This window comes from Manacus candei, unplaced genomic scaffold (assembly GCF_025592945.1).
Source record: "Manacus candei isolate 608988 ecotype Guabito, Panama unplaced genomic scaffold, ASM2559294v1 h1tg000077l, whole genome shotgun sequence".
Taxonomy (NCBI): Eukaryota; Metazoa; Chordata; class Aves; order Passeriformes; family Pipridae; genus Manacus; species Manacus candei.
This window is the reverse complement of record NW_026138125.1, coordinates 376,879-397,185: the sequence shown is the minus strand read 5'-3', so window position 1 is coordinate 397,185 and position 20,307 is coordinate 376,879. Positions and strand designations below refer to the sequence as shown.

The following is a 20,307-nucleotide window of genomic DNA, read 5'->3' as shown; positions in this document are numbered from 1 at the left end:
TAAAAAGTATATTAACCGTTGCACATAAAGTCTTTTGTCACATTACATGTTTGTCACACCTTGTGAGAGCCACAGCAGCATAGCAGGTGCTTTGCAGAATTTTAAGCAGTTGGGAGATCACCAGTACCCAGATGATCACAGCTTTTCCATGATGGAGCTCGGGTAACACTGGAATTTGGCATTTGGATTCCCACTACTTCTCTGTGCTACTCAGTACAGATATTTATTAAGGGAAATCAGCCTCTGCATGTGGGAAAGTTAAAACACAGAACCAGTGTGAACTTGCAGGGACAAAGTAGTACATTTTAGTGGCTCACTTTAATCACTGAGGCTGATTTGTCAATCATAAAACAAAGTGCTGACAAATGGTGGTCTTTCTCAGACTGCATTTCTTTGACTGTACTTCAGAAAAGCATGTGGCAATGACAATCAAAGCAGGTTAGCAGAAGCATCTAATTACATCTTTATGCAATGGGAAGGGACTGTCTAAAAGATTACTGTCTATCATAGATTATTTACTGCCTGGATGTAGAGGGATAGATGTGTGGTTTATTGTTTGCAAATGCTTTTAGTAACTTATGAAATATTTAAAATAAACTAATCTCAAAATGGGATTGAATCATGTGTTATGTATCTAGAAATTTCTTTCATGGAGTTTTGCAACTCTAGAAAGTCTCTTTTTTTCCAACCACAAAATAAGAATTATAAAGTTACTTTAATGGATCAAGGCGATAACTTCCTGCAAGCTTCATAAATTATGTATTATGGCTGTAACCTTGAAAAATAACCATGTTTATTAACGCTTGGCTGGGCTTTTTATTGCTGTTTCTTGTTAGATCCTATGATCTTAATATTTAAATATCTCTTTCAGTTGTTGCAGCTTTTCTCTCTTGAGAGAAGAAATAGTCACTTAGGATAAATCACTAATTTGTATTTTAATCATTCTTGGAGACAGCACTGAATATCGTAGTCTTCCTGAATGGAGAACCCTCATCATAAACATATGTACAGAACCCAGCACAATGTCCTGATTTTGTTTGGTACTTGCAAGACTTGTCAAGAGTTACTACATCATTCTTTCCTTGTGGATCTGGTAGAAAAAAGATCAATTCTAAGGGACTTGATTCTGCCTTGCCAGTTCCCAGCATTTCTCATAGCTATCCTGGAGCATTTTATGCTTTCTAGTTATTGCTGCTGTTGATGTGGAACTCAGGATATAGTTCAGAAATACATGGATTAAAAAAAACAAACCCTTTTTGCCTTTATGACTTTCTGTAGGCCACATAACCACTGAGGCCAAGTGATTGGGTATGGACTGGTGCTGCAGGTTCACAGGCCACAAGGTCAGAAAGCACCATCAGAACCTCCATCTAACCTCCTTCGTAACTCCTGCCGTTCAGTTTTGCCCACTCAAGATGAAATATAAGCTGAAGTATCACCTCTTTTCTTCACGAAGTTTGTCTTGAATTTGAAAACTTAAGAATTTGTATATCCAAGCCAAGCATCATAACCCAAATACAGAAAAAAAGGCTCTGTTCAAGTAGTGAGGGTTGAAGTTTTAATCTTCAGTAGCCTAAGCCAAGATTTTACCTTTTGCAGTAGGAGCTTCTCGGTCTTCATGTTCTGCTGTTTTTGACCTGTGTCTGATGTGCAGCCTGCTACAACTTCCAGCCAAAGAGTTGGTTTTACCTGCATTGCATCCTGATGTTTCCTAGTCCAGTTCCTGGTGCACTGGCTGAGAAAAGTGTCATCGCATTCTTTGAAAGAATGTTTTGAATTTCCCCTTGTAGCAGTTATTTTCCTGGGCTCACTGGGGTAGAAACTGCTTCTGAAAGGAAACAACATGTGCTCCCCAGCTTGTAAACATTTGGTTCAGTTGCCAAAACTTGAAGCTACTCTTAGCCGCTTCCTATAGGTGCTGGATAAAGAGAGGATTCTCCATGGTGCACAGTGGAGCAGGGGAAAGATTCCCTGGAATGCCACTGTGAAAGAAAAGAAACACTAAGAAAAACAAAGTATGTGGAATGACAAGGTTCTTAGCTTGAAGTATTGGACTTACATTGTTTGTCGGCATCTGGGCAACTGAAAGAAAAATTGTAATGAAAACCAACATTATTTTAATGGCTTTGAAAAGTTTATATGGGGGGGGGAAGATGCTTGAAGTTCAGGCCTATCAGAATGTGAGGTTTGTGATTTAAAGATGTTGTGTTGCATATTTAAGTTTTAAAAACTGAAATCAATACTGACACGTGCAGACAATCCTTCTGGACAAAGAAAAATATGACAATTAAGGTGAAAGTCAGTGTTTTCCATCTCTCTCCAGGCTAAAAGTGAACAAATCAGTGTGAGACACCTTACATCGGGAAACTGGGAAGTTATCAAAATACTGGCATATGATGAAACTACTCAAAAGATGTAAGCACTATTCTCTGTATTTGTTTATGAAAATATCTGAGTTATTAAAGTGGAATCCATTTAACGGGAAATAGCATATCTCAAACAACAATATTTCTTTCATTTTTGAGCATTACCATAACTCTGACACACCTGAGTGCATAAAGTGCAGTTGTAAGACTATTTAGATGTCATTCTGTTGTTGTGTGTGCTTTTATGCAGAGGGAAAAGAAGTGCACACTGTGACATCACTTACTCACTGTATTTTTCTAAACAAAAGAAATCAACACACAATGCAGCAGTAATAACGTTTTTGGTGACTTCTTTCCTGAAATCAGACAAGGAGTCATAGTAAATTTTACAACTTGATAAAACATCAAATCTTTAGTTTTTATTCTGGCTTGATTACTGCATGAGGCCTCAGAGTTTTGGGGATCTGGTTCAATCTCATAAATTCAAATTATTTATGGAGGTTATCAGAAGTCCTGATTCTAACTCAACTCACAGAGAAATATTTCCAAAGCCCATCTTAGTGCTACAGTAGAAGGAAATGCAGCACATACTTTACTGCTTTTGGTGGGGGAGTATAGAACTGACATAAAATGTCTGAAGGCTCCACATAACTTCAATGGAACTTCCTTAGTTTTCAATTTTATCTACCCATGGCAAAAAACAGACATTCTCATTTTCTTTAAAATAAATGATATTTCAGCAATATCTGAGGCTGCAACATATTTGAGGCTGCAGCAAGACCTGTCTTGTCCACTAGTACTGGAGAAAACCCTTTTTGACCAGTCCTTCTTTGGGTTCTGAAAATATATCCGTGGACAGTTTCTAGATACTTCTGAAAGGTTCAGGTGAAAAAATGAGGTCTGGATGCACTCAGCCTGCAGAGAGGTGACAGACCTCATGTGGGTTGTCTCAGCCTCTTGAGAGGATTTCCTTGCCCTTCTTCTGCCTATCAGGCAGAACCTTTTGGGGATCTCACCTGGGAAACACCAAGGGCTTGTCTTTGTATTCTTGCAGCATCTTTACTACCCAGTCTCTTTCCACCTGTGAAAACTAGATAGAAGAAAAAGTTTTCCTACAGCTCAAAAAGGCTTTTGGGTATCATAAGACCTATTGTAATACGTGATATAATTTCACTGTGACCTTTATCTACCTCTTGGGTTTGTATTGCAAACTCTAGGGTGAAGGAGAAACTTTCTCTTCTGTATTTGTAATGTGCAGAAAGGCATTGTGGTTGCTACTGGAGCTCCCTGGGCATTACAGGAATTAAACAGAAACCATAAAACATCGTGTTCATCACTGTTAAAATATGAAATCGTGTGCCATCTGAAATTACTACTCTATGTACTGGGTCTAAATTTAATCTTGGAAATTAGGTTTTTGTATAAGTATTTTATCTGCATGGATATTTGGGAATTTTTATTTTAAAAAATGGTTTTTATGGTGTCTCTCATTTCCCTAAACACTACCCACATCAGACAGTTTACCAAACTGAGTTTAACTTTTAACTTTTTTCATCTTTTGGGCACAGTTATTTCTTAAGCACTGAAGAATCTCCAAGAGGAAGACAGCTGCATAGGTAAGAAGTACAAGGGGCTGTGACAACAGCTTCTTCATCCAACCTATAAGTGCTATGGTGCTTGGGTAATCATTTATATTGTGTAACAATTAGTATTCTTGACTGTAGAAAGGAAAGAATCACAGCTTTTATAAGTTAAACATGTCAATGATATTTTAAATTTCCTAAAAAATGGAAAAGATTTTAACACAAAATGTTTTTACCAATTACATCTTTACTAGTCCTTTATAAGCATCTAAAAAGCTAAACCTAAAGGCAAGCATTTAACATGACTGTGTTTTAAAAGTATTAAAATCTTGTAAATAAAAATATTTATAGGGTTTAATCATGTAACTTAAAATGTGTGGGCAAAGCACCTCGTCCTTGCACAAACTCCAGTGCTTAAACCTGAAGTTAATGAGGCTTTTCATTGTGTCCTACTAATACTGTTATCCCACAGCACCGCTACTTATTGGAGTCCCAGTCTTGCTTTGGGCAGGTTTTGGATCCTGTCTACATTGCCCACTTTACAGAACAGTAGTCCACTGAGTCATCTGAAAACAGTTTCCATCAGGAACAAAATGAGTCAGTGGTATTTAAGCAACTTTGGGGACTGAAACAATTTTTTTCACTTTGATGAGCTAATTCTTGGTTTATTGTATTTTATTACAATGTAAAATGTTTCTGATTAATTTTTTTCACAGTGTATCAACAGTGGGATCATTGAATCGTCAGTGTCTCTCATGTAACTTCTTGAAAGACCAGTGCACATACTTCAGTGCAAAGTTTAGCCCCATGAATAGGCATTTTCTACTGCACTGTAAAGGTAAGTCAAATGCACAGTGTGTAGTAGTGCATGTTTACTTCTGAATTAATGTATTCTCTTGAGAAGGGCATTAGGCTGGAGTCTAACAGTTGGCTCAGTATTGGATTACTCAAAGTTCTGTACAGAGTCTATTCCAAGACTAAGTGAAGATGTTCTGTGTAACAGCTAAATAACAGGTGATGTCAGGGAGCTGCTCCAATCCTAACGCTTCTGTCCAAGTAAAGGACATTGACTTAAATTCACCCTACATAAAAATCCTTCACCAAAAATTTTGGAATTTATGGTGATGGTACTGTGGTTTGTAACATCTTCATTATTTTATATATAGGCTTTGATCTTGTATAATTATACCTAGTTAAAAAATGAGGGACTGCTTTCTGGTACACTGTTTCTCTGTGTGTGCATACATGTACGTGCACAGTGTATCTATACACACCCCCATGTGTATGTCTGTATCTTCCAAAAAGATTAAACCAGGTGCGGTTTAATCCACAAGCCTCTCTATCAAAATAATTGCAATAAATAACTCCTTGTGTTTTATTTTTAACTGTGTTCTAGTAGCACTAAATGGCACCAATTGGGTAAGAGTTTCTCTATAAACAGAAAAATAGAACCATCCCACACTGTGAAATTTATAACCTACACCCAGGAAATAAACACTAAGAAATAAATAAGATTATAAAAAAAGGTTCAGAAGAGCATGAGACAATCAATAATAAAGTGTATAGCTAGACCTGTTGTCCTTGAAACTTGCAACATTTTACAGTGTCCTCCCAGTATTTTTTTGGATAGTTAGAATCAGACTGAAAAGAGTAGAACACAATTCATCTGGAATATGTATGAATAGCCCATTTTATTTTCATGCATTTTTCTATTTCTTTTGCAACTCCACTTTTATTTTTGCACAGAAATAAAATATCTGCCAGCTTGAGCATTGAATCTATCCAAACAAACAAACTATGAATATATATTGGCTAAAATAAGGGGTGTGGTTTTATTTTTTTTTTTTTGGGGGGGGGGGTTGTGGAAATACACCTACAATGCAAAGCTGATTAGAAAAAGAACATACAAACTGTATGGTTTATACATGGTTAAATCTGCAGCATGATGTTACAGAGCTAATCCTGAGATCCATATCTGAGTAAAGACTGCACTAGTAATGACTTACTCATGCTTTAAGCAGAGTTTTCCCTTGTTCTTGACATAGTCCCTATGGGGTAAGTCTCAGATTCCTGCAAGAGGAAAGACTGGTAAATTGGGAAGTTTTTTTTCCCCTGAATCGGTAATGTTCCAGAGTCCAAAAGGACAACTTCCTGTTATTATTTTTGCAAAATATATTCAGCCTGTATTTTTTAATGCATGCCTTTGATATAAAAACATGAATGCCAGCAGAAAGTTGTGCATGGAATTACAGGCTCACGACTTTCATTGACTTTGGAGGTGGCAGTTGTCTGTTTGAGACGATAAGGCTGTACATCATCCTCCCAGGACTAAACCTACACTCCACTGAGTTGCAGCCAGTAGACTGCTCTAAGCTGCAGGTCGTGGGCACAGATGATAAACCACTTTCTCTAAGTTTTTCCTACCTCTAACATTAATGCATAGCTGTCAGCTTGGCCTTCTCTTGTGTTTCATCAGAGCTTGCAGTTACAGCAGTGGTGTGGCTCTTGTATACTGCCACGGCTCTGTGGTGCATTGGGTATTTGGGAGTATCAAATTTTATGGCAACATCACCAGAGAACAGATATCAAAACTCTTCTGCAGGGTGCTGCTTGTAGGAGCATGATGTAAACTGCTCCAAGGAGACAAATGACACTGCATCTACTTGCATCCACACTTGTTTTCCCACCACAAAAAACCTTTGCTGAATTGTTACAAAAGCAATTTGCCCAGAAAAATCGTTGGGGGACTCTGGACTAGTTCGATCTATACAAGTTTCAATTCTTCCACCTCCTGTTTACCCATGAGCACCTTTATTAAGATACTTTTTCCTTTTCAGTTTTCCTCAACCAGGAGATCTGTCTCAGTATATCCATCTCCAGAGACTCTCCTGAGTGAGGAGTTATTTGTAGCCTGGTAGGTGGAGGAGACTCTACAGCCTCTCAGTTTTGGAAAGTGCATCCTTTGCATTTATTTTCAACACTCCTTGTGAATTTTTTCCTTTAGCACTTCATAAACACTAACAGATATTAATCTCTCCACTCAAATAAAATACTTCACAAAGAGATTAATTGTTTCTCCCCTTTTATACAACAGAAAATAAGCTCTGAGTTTAGGGTTAATAATAGGAGGTCAACGGGAAATCTAAGTGCTGTGCTTAGTTCTGATGTGCTGTAACACAATGCCTGTAAGACAGGTCTGTCTCTTTTTATTCTGATTAGCTTTTGAATCTACTACAATCTCCCTTTTTTCAAAATGTGTCATCATCCTTCAGTCTTTTACTGTGAAAATAGAGCTGGCCTGGAAAACATCAGTGCTTTCCCGCTCAAAAATGGTCTTTCTTAAATAAGAATTTAAAGCAAGATGACAAATTCAGAAGAAGCAAGATGAGCTGGGGAAAAAAACAAACAAAAGAAAAAGAGACATCTGAAGAAATTACCTTCTTCAAGAGCTAAGGCAGAAAGCCGTGATTTCTCAGCAATCTACCTGTAAGATTTTTGTCAGTAGTTCCTCTTGAGACTAAATGAAATTGATAAAAATCTTGTGGAGGCCATGAATGGCATCATGCTTCTTATTTCAGGTATTTACATTTCCCTAGGCTCATGCCATAATTAATTGAAAGACAACCTCTTGAAACACATAAATTACGCTCTGTCTGTGAACTGCTCTCAGAAGGAATTGGTTTTTTCTCAAAAAAAGAGAAGTTGTAACTCCTAATTTCAGAGGGTCCGTGCATTCATCTGCCATGGGGTCCTCAGGGACATCAGCTTTTCTGCATCATTCTTCCTAGCCCAATACTGACTGACTGCTTGTAATTTAAACTCTTGTCTCACTAAAGTAAAACTAAGCTTCTTGTGTGCAAATTCTACGCTGGGGGTGGGAACACAATATTTTCTTTTGCAAGTTTACACTAGGAGAGTCGTCAGAGCAGGTACAGCAAACTCGGCTCTGCTTCTGAGTATGCTGAATGCTTGGTCATCCCAGTTTCACATACCATCTTGTGCATTTGCACAGCAGCTGTTGATGTGAAGAATTATTCCTGGTGCACTTAGTGTAAATTAAAAATATAGTATCTGAAGTGGAATTAGATTACATTACACCTAGATTTAACTGTGATGCTGTTGGTTTTGCAGAGCTGGCATACCAAAGACGCTGCTTAAACAGATGACTAAGTGAAATACATGAGAATTTTTCAGCACTTCAATAGCTTTTCCACAGAAAATATAAGTGAATATTATCATTAATTCACCTCCCAGTCAGCCTAAAGTTACTGTTTCTGAAAGCCAAACTGATATATTTTAGACAGTGCTATTAAGGGCCTCCATAATTTTTTTTATTCTTCACTTAAAACTAAAACGTGGAGTTTATAAAAAAAAAAATGGTGCTCCTTGTGGGTGCAGGGTGTGGGTACAGAATCTGCACTGCTTGCTGAACAGGCAGGAGGCCTCTGTTTCCCGCTTTGTTGGTACTGTAGTCTAACCTGTGTCCTTCCCAGTGGAGTTAGTGCTGTGTTTGAAGGGAAGCATTTGTACGGAGCTTCCAGGATCCCATCTTATGTGGTAACTGCTGCTCTCACTTTTTTTATTAAACTGCTGAGTACTAACTACCCTGCACTACCTCTGTTTTTCTTCTCTCCTCAAAACAGGACCAGGTGTTCCAGTTGTTAGCGTGCACAGTACAAGTAATACTGCAAGTGAGTATTCCTTATGATATACTTAAATTTTATAATCATCCCTGATTGTGTTGGAGAGTTTGGGAGAGGGGAAAGGCCATTGCAAGTATGTGAAAATTAATAGATGGCTTATTCATATAAAGTTCTTTTAATTACCTCTTAGCAGCATCCACATCAGCAAATGATAAGGAAAGAAGTTAATCAAATTACTAAATCTTTCCCAGGCTTTCCAGATACGTTTTATGCTAAATGCATATGACTCATCTTCTGTTTTCACTTGAGCAAATTAGCTGGCAAATTCGTCTTCATTCTCTTCACTTTCTGTGTAAATTATGCTGCCATTACAACTTTTGTATTTTTAGAGATATTTTTAAAGTTACAGTCCAATTATGTTGAAGTAAGGTACAGTCCTTGGACAGTTGATCATAAAAGCTGACTTATGTATGATGAACTTAGTCCTTATCTTATATTTCTCAAATCAGAACGACTCCACTGACATTTTCAATTAAGACTTTTTAGGAGGATATTCTATAGCTCTATTTGTCAAGTTTGATACATTATTTTCTGTGTATTTACACCAAATCTGTTGCTGTTTCCTGGCTGCTTGAGGTGCTTTGTAGCAGAAGACTGTCCTTCAGCAGTAGAATTTTCCCCACCTAGGTATTTCTGTGGTGCAGCAGAGGTGACAACCTTGCTACCTCCAACTTCACTGCAACCCACAAACATGAAGGTGTGGATTACAGGAATGGGGAACTTTATGGCTTCTTTTTTTTTTTTTTAATGTCACTGTTAGTGTTTGTAAAGCTCAATGCCATAGCACACCAAAGGCAGCTCATTAAGGTGCAGTAACTGCTCAAAGCAAATTCATTGACTTCTATAGAGCTCCTCAGTCCTGTGAAGGCAGACTTTCACTCTTTATTACCTGCATCTAAAATACTGTTGGTAGTGAAATACTGAAATAGAGATTTATGTGCAACATCTTAGAGTAAGGCAAAGCAAGAGGGATATTGTTTCCTGTAACAACAAGAAGCCAAATAATAAGAGATATAATTTACACTAATGTTTTAGTGCAAGATTAGATTATCCTCTTCAACCCATAAAAGAATGATTAAGGACTACTTCAATTATTCCATCCCCAGACTGTAATTATTCCATTTTGGTTGATTGCCCAGAAGAAACATTCTCCTTAGATTATCCAGTTTGGGCCCTAAGGGAAGAGTTTATTATTTAGTTAAAGAAATCTAAATTTTGGAAGCAAGATCAGTAATTTGAGTAAAAAACAAACAAAAAAAAAAAGGAGAACAAATTAGTCATCATTTTTTCATGTGTAAAAGGACCTCTTCAAATGTGTCTGCATCTTTAAACCAAGCTGATGTCCCATTCTTGGTTGAAGTGCAGAAGACACATAAGGACATGCAGTGACCACGTAGAGCTGTGCTGGCTAAATGCTGCCTTGGAATTGGTAGCTTGAAAAGGATGCCTGCATGAGGCTTAGGATATTGCCCAGCAGAGCAGCCTTTTGCTCCAACAGCCTCTGTTAGTATTTATCAGAGATACTGGTTTTCATTTGGCCATCAGCAATTTCATTGGTAGTGCTTAGTGAAGGCAAAGCCTGCTGAAGCCAGAAAATGGACTGGATGTATATCTTTTGAATTAGATGTTTGCTCAGCTCCTGAATTGCAAAATAGTTGCATTATAAAAAACAGTAGTTACAGAAGGTATTCATTTACAGGATTTATCATTGCACATTTGTCTCTTTTTCTTTAATGTTTTTGAACCTTGATTTTTCTCTGGTGTGATGTGTGACACCTTTCAACATGCTTTTTCTTCCTGTTTCTAGAGTTTTATATTTTGGAAAATAATGCTGTGTTGAAGGAAGCTGTGTTTAAGAAAAAGAATTACAAGACTGAAATCAAAATGCTTCACATTGAGGATTACGGTAAATCTGACAAAATGTTATTTTAGAAAACCAAAATCTCACAATGTCACTGTTTTTCATCTGTGTAACTACCAGCCTTTAATGTTTTTCTCTTTTCTTAAAAGAATTCCCTTTACAGTTGTCACTGCCAAAAGATTTCACAGATCGAAACCAGTATGCCCTTCTATTAATAATGTAAGTATCTGTGTAGAATCACTGAAAATAAAAAAAGTACATCATAGAAAACATTTAACTGTTTAATTAGAAAATGATTTGTTCTTTACCTTTTGTAGGAAAATTACCTCATGTGTTTGAGTTGATAAATCAAAAGTCTTGTCCTTGAGAAGACTTTATGGTAGGTGCTGCCTGGTAGAGGTGCCTGGGGTTTTTTTGAGCTCGTCAAACCTAACTCTGCTTCTCCGTACTTTTATGTATATGAGGCACTGGCACTTCTGATGGTGTAGCTGTGAGTAGTTCTGCAGTCTTTCCGGGACCCATACTGATCCTACCCACAGAGTATCTCATTCAGAGCATGTGCTCCTTTTTATCCTTGATAGAAATGGGTAAAGCTTCTGAGAGGGGCTCAGTTAAGATGCATAAAGCAGAAACTGCTTTTAGGAACACTGGAAAGAAGAAAAAAATATTATTGAGCATCAATGGCTGAAGGCACTATAGGCATGATCCAAAGACTATTGATGTTTGTATAAAACCTCTGTGGGAGGAAGGTGGCAACTCCCTGGCAACCTGTCCAGCTCTTTTAAAAAGAAACAGGGTGTATGTTTCTTTCAGAGACAGTCAGCCTTTAAGTTACGTGTCTGCACAACGTGAGCAAAAGAAAAGAGCGGAGTCGTGAGTGTGCCTGCAGCCTACCTGGGAAAACTGGTGATGGCCAGCTCAGGGTACCACTCCTTTCTCTCCACCTGATCTCAGCATGGATGTAGAGGGCTTTTCTGTACCTGCAGATCATCTTCCAATCCTATCTGGAAGGAATTGATGTGAATTTAGTAACAGAGGTGTAGGAATGCACTGCTAAATTGATTAATTCAGATTTTTTGGTTGTATTTATCTGCAATTGTGGAGACTCTCTACTTTAATTGGTTCATGAATACCTTTTTCTTGTGGAGAAACATGACACATTGATATTATTTCATCTTTGCAGTATTTGCTAGCATGATTTTGGAAGCATGATTATATTTTAAGCATCTCTTAAAAATGTGCCAAAGGCAAACTGACTCTGTGAATTGACCCCAGCAGTACTGAAGGGACTTGCAAACATCTGTGCTTATTCCTTTTTTCTGAGACTAAGGAAACATTAAGGTGTTGGCAGTGTAATCCTTCCCTTTTTAAGTATCCTAGTAAATACATAACCTGCCATATACAGGTATGGTAAAATATGAGGTTTTATACTCATGTAGAACTACAGAAGACAGAAGGGAAGGATCAGAAAACTGAGAAACCCACGGTCAGAAATTACAGGAAAATGAAAAAAGAAAAGCTAAGGAAATTATTTTGAAATGTATTTTGATACTGAGGTGGTGAAAGAACTGAGAACAGTATTGAGGCAAGGTCTGAGTTTAAACTTAACAAAGTTGTGAGTACCCAATAAGTGAATAATGTGGGCAAGTCATAATGTATGGATATGTTTTGTAATTGGTTTTTTTTTATGATGGGCATGTTGGATAAAAGGGAAATTCATCAATTTATGAATACAGATTGTTGTATCTACATTTACGGCATGGAGACTTTGCTTCTTTTCAGTCAAATACCTTTGCAATATCAAATTCTCAATGTTAGCTTTAACAGGAGTTAGTTTTAGAAAACCTTATACAATAATAAAAGTATGAAACTGAAAATTTGAAATCTGTCCTGGCTCATGTAATGTAGTGTATTTTGTGTCCCCCTATTCCCTAGAAGAGAAAGAAGTTATATTTCTTCTACAGCTTTTTACAGACTTTAAACTAAGGTTGCCAGCAATCCCTTTTTCTATTAAAGAGGTCCCCAAATGAAATATAAAACTGAAAACTGTCACTGAAGTTATGGGAAGTTCCCTTATGGGATGATTATTTGAGCCTAATAAATTCTGCCTAGCTCTTGAGAAAGAACGATTGGATATCTGTGGGCATATAGGGGGTAATTTCTTGACCCACACAGCTCCAAATTGATGTCTTAAGGTTTATTTCATGATCAGAAATACTACTTCCAAAAAAAAAAAAAAAGGAAAAAAAAAAGAAAAACTATTCAGGTCCAAGGAGAACATGTAGCTTTTATAGGGAACACTGGTTAATTGTATAGGTGGTATAATTTCCCAGATATTTGACTTTCCTGGGTCCCAGAGTGATACTGTTGGAACTGATTGAGAGACCTGCTGTTCCTACTGCTGGAAGTGTTAGACAAGAATTAGTGGCTGATAACAAGCACTGCCTTTCATATTGTTCAGGTGCACCTACTTTCTTTCTTACATTCTCAGTCACAATACAATTATCATTATAATCCAACTACTGAAAGTTAGAAAAAGAATGCTTACCAATGTCCCTGTAAGAGTGTTGGTTTAATTGTATGTCCATTTTTTGGAAAGGAGATTCTATATAACATCTTGATTCAAACAACATGCACTTAGATGTATATGAAGAGAAGATGTATATCTGAAAAAATGGAGTGTTAGTAGATAAGAAGTGGGTTTTGCTTTCCACCTCAGTAGCAGGGCAGTTTGACAGGGGCTTAAGAAGGGAAGGAGGGAGGGAAGGAAGGAAGGTGAGGAAAAGACAATGTGAGTTTAAACCTGAAATTCACCTAATAGGTCTTTGCAGTGCAAATTAAATGTTTAGTTAAGTGCATATAAGTTTCAAGTGTATGTAGGCTTTTTCTCCTTAGCTGGAGGGTAGATTTGGCATATAAGATTTAACAGACTCTGACTGTTTGGCTGCAGTCATTACTCCAGAGTCACTCCAAGACTGGTGAAAATTGATCTTCCTTGTGTCTTACATTTTTCCAGAATCTGGTTTACCTGTGTGGTCTTGTCTCTTCAGAGAGAGACACCACTTTTGCTGGTGACTGGCTTTACTGGCTCAGAATAAAGTGGGGTTTTGATGACTGAGGTTCATCACATTACTGTAAATTTTCATCAGCAGTGACTACTTCTGTGTGATGTTAACGTACTCTCTGGATCAATAGGATTACAATGGCGTCAACAGAATTTGGAAATAGGTAAAGCGGAGGAAGTTTGGTGCTGTCTGGTTTGGGTGTTTTTCAAAGCGCTGAAAGCCATTTCAAAGGTGCAAGACTATAATAACGCTCCTGTATTCATGCAAGGATGTCTACAAGTAAAACCCACTACAAGGTAAATTTGAACCTCCAGCACATGGCCCCGGGGTACCCGAGAGTTAAGGCTGAATCCTGGAAGGGAACTGGTCAGTAACCTGGTCCTGGTGTGAAACCTGGGTGTGAACTAAGTACAGTTCCATGTAGACACAAGCTCAAGTTGAGAACCAGGCCCTGAATATCCTGTCATCTTCATCATAGGGATTTTGCGAACATTCGTCCATTAACAGTTGCAAAGCATTCTGCAGTGGTCAAATAGCAGATTTTTGTATTGCTGCATTTAAGTTTATGTCCATTTGTATGGCTGGACTATCTAACAGATAGTTCTCAAGTAGAAACCAGTTGTCAGGTGGCACTGTTTTTCGTTCCAGAATTGTGACGTGTAGGCCATAAAATGTTAAAAGATTAATACACTTCCCTTTTTTTCCGTTTGTTCTCCTAAACCACTAGTACATTTCACACTCAGTTTCCTTCTGATATAATATGTACAGTGTTGCTATAGATTAGAGAGCTCTACGGTAATTGCCTGAAAGAGTGATTATCATCTTTTTTCTATATAATTAAGATCAAAGTTTAAATTTCAGATCCTTGATTTTCTCATTATGGTTCACCTTACTCATTAAAAAAGTTGGAAGATACACTTCTTGGTAATACACAGGAAATGATTAAGTAAAGAATCTAGCATTTAATCTGGGTAATAAAATCAGTGTAGATAATCATTCTTTATTTTGCCTTGAACATAATTAACCTCATTTCTTCAAATCTGTAGATAATGTATCTTAAATGTCAGCATCTATTATTTAACACCATTTAAAATTGTCCAATATTGTGGATATTGTAAAACTGAATCAATGGAGAGCTTACTCTGATATTTGAGGGGAAAAAAACACAGGTATTCTCCAATGTAACAGCAAATTGTCTCCAAGAGGTTTCTTTTTGTTTGTTTGTTTACTTGTTTTCTTATATATTGGTAATAAACAGGAATTTGTTTACCTGTTGTTGAAATTATGAAAGTTTTAGGCCTTCCACAAGCAATCAAACCTGTTTATGCCTCCAGTGAATACACTCTCAGGACTGATTGCAAGATAAGACAATAGGGTTTGAAGTGAATTTTTTTTGCAGCTTTGAGAACAAATCATTAAAAGACTAGAAGAAATATAGAGAGGCTTAATGCAAGTGTTGGGAAATATTCAAGATCTGAGGTATGGTAACACTGCCAATTAATAGCTGTCTTGTGCACCTTTCTCTTGTAAAGGATATTGCTCATTTTAAGTGGCAGCTGTTGCAAAAGAAGGAACAATGCCTGGCTACATGGTGAAGTGTAAAAATATTTTGTGAAAACTTTGCTTTTTAGGAGATCCCTAAGTCATGTGAATAATTCATGAATTGCTTTGACAGCTATCCATTTTGTGCCTGTATTCATCCTGCCTCTGCAGAGCATGCCAGTATTTCACTGATCTTTTGTGATTTTGTTACATCAAAGTATTTGATGGACAGTCTTTTCTTTTTTACTCTTTTAGATTTTCTTCCCCATTCTTTGAACTTTGTAATATTTCTCAAGGCCTAGAGGGAAGATTCATTTAGTTTAGTCTAAAAGAGGAATAGACTGGAGGCTCATTCCAACTATTTCATTGGCAGTAGCAGTCCTGGTGCTACGGGCAGTGATGGATCTGCTCACTCCCTTTCTCTTCAGTCTTGTCCACGCAAAAGTCTTGGGGAATCATTGAGCTAAGATCCATCCTCTTTAAGTTTCCCCTATTCCCACTTCCCCCACAGCAGTATATATCTTGCTCATTTTATCTTCCATAGCCAAAAAAGCAAGAGGAGATTCAAACCTTCATCTCCTTTTCCTATGACACAGGACAGGGTCTTGTTCTCAAAATTGTATTTTTAAAGTCTTCAGCCTTAAGGGTTTCAGAAAGGTGTTTTAAGAATAAAAGTTTTATTTTTCATACTATACTCTATGCTTTACTATGCTGTCTGCTTTGGTCCTGCCTATTGCATGTTTTCTACCCTCATAATGGAAAGTCTTCTGGTCATGTCTTTTAATTTGTTTGCCCATATTGCAGGCAGGAGTTGTAAACACATGATCTATCTTCAGTTGCAGTCTGCTATATCTAAACACAGCATATGAAGAGAGAGAAAGCATTTGGGATTTTTTGTTCTCAATGTTTGAGACTATTCAGGTTCCCTGATTTTTGACCAGTAATGGTGCGTGTGCTTGGAAGATGATGCTTATGGAAGAGATGCTTATGAAATCTGAAAATGAAGTGGATTTTTCTAGTATTTGCACCAGTTTTGTAAAATGATCCTTCTCCACTCAGTTTCACCATAAACGAAATATGACTTTTATCAATAACATTTCTTTACATAGATTTTATTCTTTCAGTTGCTGTCTTTCTCACATATTTTCTGTCAAGTTACCTTTTCCATATGCTGCATCAAATCTACGGTTTTGCAGAAATAGAAAGAAATGTACTGGATATTAAGCAGTGATGACAGCAGTTATTTGGCATGCATCTTTTAAAATTGTCTTCCCTACTGCTTGGTCAGTCCTGTAAGTTCTAAAATTCATGTTCAAAATCTTGTCAATTAGCTTTTAAATGGTGCAAAATGTGGAACAAATTTTGCTGCAGTCATGATAGCAGAGTGGCAGAGGAGTATTGCACAGAGTACAGCACAGCAGTGTTAGCCTCTCTGCTAACACTGCATTATTCTCTGTAGGATGGAAGTCAAATCATGAACAGAGACTTTAGTTTAAGCTTTTGGTCATAGAATCTGAAAGAACAGGTTCCTCTCTTTTCAGCAATCTATGAACTTACAATGAGCTGCCCCTTTTACCAGGCAGCTTGAGATGTATGTGACTGCCTTGCAAGAAGCATACAAATTACCCACTGAGGTCAATGATATTGGTATATTATTGATGGTTTCTGTCTACTTAAATGATGCCTCAGTAATGAACTCCAGCAGTGTGCCCCAGCCTTCAGCACTTGTGCTGCCACAGTGGACTCCTAATCCGAGTGCAGTCGCTGTTGAAGACACACACAGGGCAGCTCTGAACCTTGAAATTCAGGAGTTAAAATAAAAAAAGGAAAAGTGAAAGTGCTGTCACAAGAAAGAAAAATGAGTCAGGAGGAACAAGACATAGTCTTCATTTGAATCATTCTGCTCTTGTTGTTTTGACTCTGGAGATGATGGTCCTTAAGAAAACCTTGAGGGATGTTGAAGAACCTGTAGCTTTTCTTTGCCCTTTTCATGTTGGCTTTGATTTTGCTACAGTGCTTTGACTAGTCTATGATTCCCTTAGACCATCCATAGTCGTGTGGGAAGAAGACTTCTGTGTTTGTATTACACCTAAGCTTAAATGGTGCAGACCTTCTTGCAGTCTTACTAGTGGGGTCAAGAAATAATTCTCTGAAAAGCGTACCACTGAAGAGTAGGTAATTATAATTAGGCTGAGAGTAGTGATAAGCATAAAACAAAACTTGAACTTTGAGATAACTCTAAACCCAGGACAAACTTCCCAAATCAGACTGTGCATCAATATCAATCTTACTTTGTTACAGAGCCCTCAGGATGATGTTCAAAGTTGCATAAAGAATTAATACCTTGCAGAAGCCCCATTTAAAAGTTAGCAATGGGGTCTGAATGGTGCATGTCTCTCTCTGGAGGACAGAAGCACACCTCAGATAATCAGTATCATTTTGTAGTAGCAGCTGAAGAGTAAAGAGACCTCTTGGTGCTAATGGGAATTTTGATATGTACCTCAATGGAAATAACTTTAAATGCCTGTCACAGGCTACTTATATGGACATCCTTGAAATAAACTAGCCACTGGAAAATTGCTTCCAAAAGCAATATGTCAAACAACCCATCATGCAGGACTGGAACATGTATAGTGTTTAAAGTCTGAACCTGAAAGTAGCCCAGCTTTGCCCTCCAAACAGGAGCTTGGGAAACCATCACTGTCAGTTCTCGCCCACTGAGAATTCTACTGAGGCTCTGTTTGTTGTTCCTTTCTTAACAGAAGAAATTCTCTGTGGGTATCATGTTTGATTTAAAATACCTTGTGATTTTAAGCACTTTCTGGTTTAGAGAAAGGCTTACATGTAATGGTTTTCCCCCTATTTTTAAGTGTCTAGGCATATGGTATATAACATATATATATATATGTATATATGCGTATATATGTATATAAACATACCAGATGTATATATAACCTAGATATATAACATGTATAAAATCAGCTTTAGTTTAGTGTATTAGTGTTGTTCTTAGATGGAAGGGAAGCAGGCTGACTCGTGATATTTTCACTGGTGTGGGGTGCATTAAGCTGTTGGAAAGTTACCTAGTCAAACATGGATATTTCTGACATTATCCTATTGTGGAAATTTTAAAGAATCTAAAAGTAATTCTAACTGGTCTGAGGCTGCTACTATTGGAAGTAATGATGATAAATGCTTTGTGAAAACATCTGCGTCAATATATAGTGCTTCTGAAAACTTTGCTCTGTACAATAAGCAGAAACTGAAAGTATTGTTCTGCTCCTGATTGTAAATAATAATGATTATATACTTTCTGAATCATGTCTTCCGCAGAGTTAACTTGACAGTGTTTCCAAATATTGCTCTGTATTGTGAGCAGTTAAGTGTAATCACAAATGAATTGGTTACGCAAGCAAAAAAAATGTCCTTTCTTACTTTTATAAAGCCAAGTATAAGCCTGATGCATGAGATAATGGTAAATCAAGCATAACACATTGTGACTGAGTCTGTAACCAAGTAATCCTGATTTCAGGTAGGTTTGACTGAATTTGAGAACATATATGTTCATCATATGCTTGCTAATTAATTAGGTGATTACCTTGGAGATGGTCTGTGTTATCCACAGCCAAAATCAGATATTGAATCAGCACATTATTGTACATGTAAGACAGTAGTTATTGCAGGATATTTTTGTCTCTCTTTCCTCCCCCAGGTTTACATAAATCTCTTTGGCAAAATAATAATTTCTGTCTTCATCTTTCTTTCACCTTAGACAGAATATTCCCACAGACCGTCCAATCTAATTTCCATACAGCCAGCACAGACACTTTTACATTTTAATTTGCAGTCAACTGGCAGATGCAGCCTGCATAGAACAATTTTGTATTTTGTACAACTTCATGGTAGCCTGCTCTTTTATTCTGTGTTTATCTTGGGGGAAAAATAATGACAAACATCCCTTTTAAAACTGACATTTTATTTTCTTTGTAAGGAAAACAATATATTTGGCTTCAATGGCACATCTTATTGTTACTCTAGAAACTGCATTCCCCATTCTGTTCCACCTTTTCTGATGTAAAACACCCTTTTTTTTATGTCATAAAATAAACTTATCAGTCTTGCCTGCATCCATTTCTTGCTATGAATTTGGATGGAGAAAATATAATTTTCTCCAGTGTATACTTCAGTCTTCTTTTTACTCTATTTCAAAAAATCCATTCCAGGGTACAATAATGCAATTATTTTTGTTTTCTAAGGTAACCTGCTTCTTAATAGTATTATATATCCTACAAAATGGTAATCAGGGTACAAAATGAATTTTCCTTTTTGTGTGTTTAGTACAGCTTAACCAATGCTGTATGACCCTTCTCAGAACTGAGCCATTAGTTATTATGTGTTGGGGTTTTTTTCACTGTATTGTAAGCATCACTAGTTTTCTGTTTCTTTCAACAACGTATATTTAGGTATTGACAGCACTGCAACATAGTGGTTATACAGTTAAAGAAATTATTTTGTTTGCTACTGCTGCAGGGATAGCAGCACTAGCTAATGGGATGGTATCGATGGAAGTGACAGTAATTCAGCAGGATTGCGTAACCGCTGAACTCTGCCATCTAGGCTAAATAAAGTGTTGGACATGGGCACAGTGCATCACATTGTCAATAGTCTTCGTTTGTGTCTGGTGTGTTGGTATTTGCAGTGATGAAGCTCCAGGCAGCCAGTTGGTTACAGATAAGTTTCACGTTGACTGGGACTCAGTGCTTGTCAACTCTGATAATGTCATCGTAGCTCGATTTGATGGCAGAGGGAGTGGATTTCAAGGCCTCAAGATTCTACAGGAGGTCCACCGATGCTTAGGATCAGTGGAAGTGAAGGACCAAATAGCAGCTGTAGAGTACGTATGTGCAAACTTTTCTTCTCTTTTACCCTTCTTACACCTCGATGAACGAGCATTTTCAATTGAAACTGCCCAGAAAGTTTTCTTTGCATAGTGAATGTTGTTAATGTTTATTTTAATGCAGTTTCAAGTTTTGAAACAATGATGTTTTCATTACAAACAACAAATAGGAGATCAAAGAGGTGTCTTTTTGTGTTGGTGCTTCTCTTTGATAAAGCTGACCCTGCTCTGTGCAATCTAAATATGCCATCTGAGCTAATTTGTTTCTGTCTATATCCCTTAGGAAAAAT

General features: G+C 37.3%; 1 protein-coding gene across 3 annotated transcripts in view; it reads left to right on the top strand.

The window, feature by feature from the left end:
• DPP10 (dipeptidyl peptidase like 10) overlaps positions 1-20,307 on the top strand; it is a 479,453-nt gene that overhangs the window by 447,283 nt on the left and 11,863 nt on the right. For 2 of the 3 annotated variants that reach the window (XM_051810269.1, XM_051810268.1), the window contains exons 14-20: positions 2,324-2,415; positions 3,935-3,982; positions 4,666-4,787; positions 8,593-8,640; positions 10,460-10,558; positions 10,663-10,732; positions 19,820-20,014. In XM_051810269.1, the coding sequence (XP_051666229.1) occupies positions 2,324-2,415; positions 3,935-3,982; positions 4,666-4,787; positions 8,593-8,640; positions 10,460-10,558; positions 10,663-10,732; positions 19,820-20,014 (674 nt within the window). Of the gene's footprint in view, positions 1-2,323; positions 2,416-3,934; positions 3,983-4,665; positions 4,788-8,592; positions 8,641-10,459; positions 10,559-10,662; positions 10,733-19,819; positions 20,019-20,307 lie in introns of all 3 variants that reach the window. The other variant, XM_051810270.1, reaches the window with a different exon arrangement.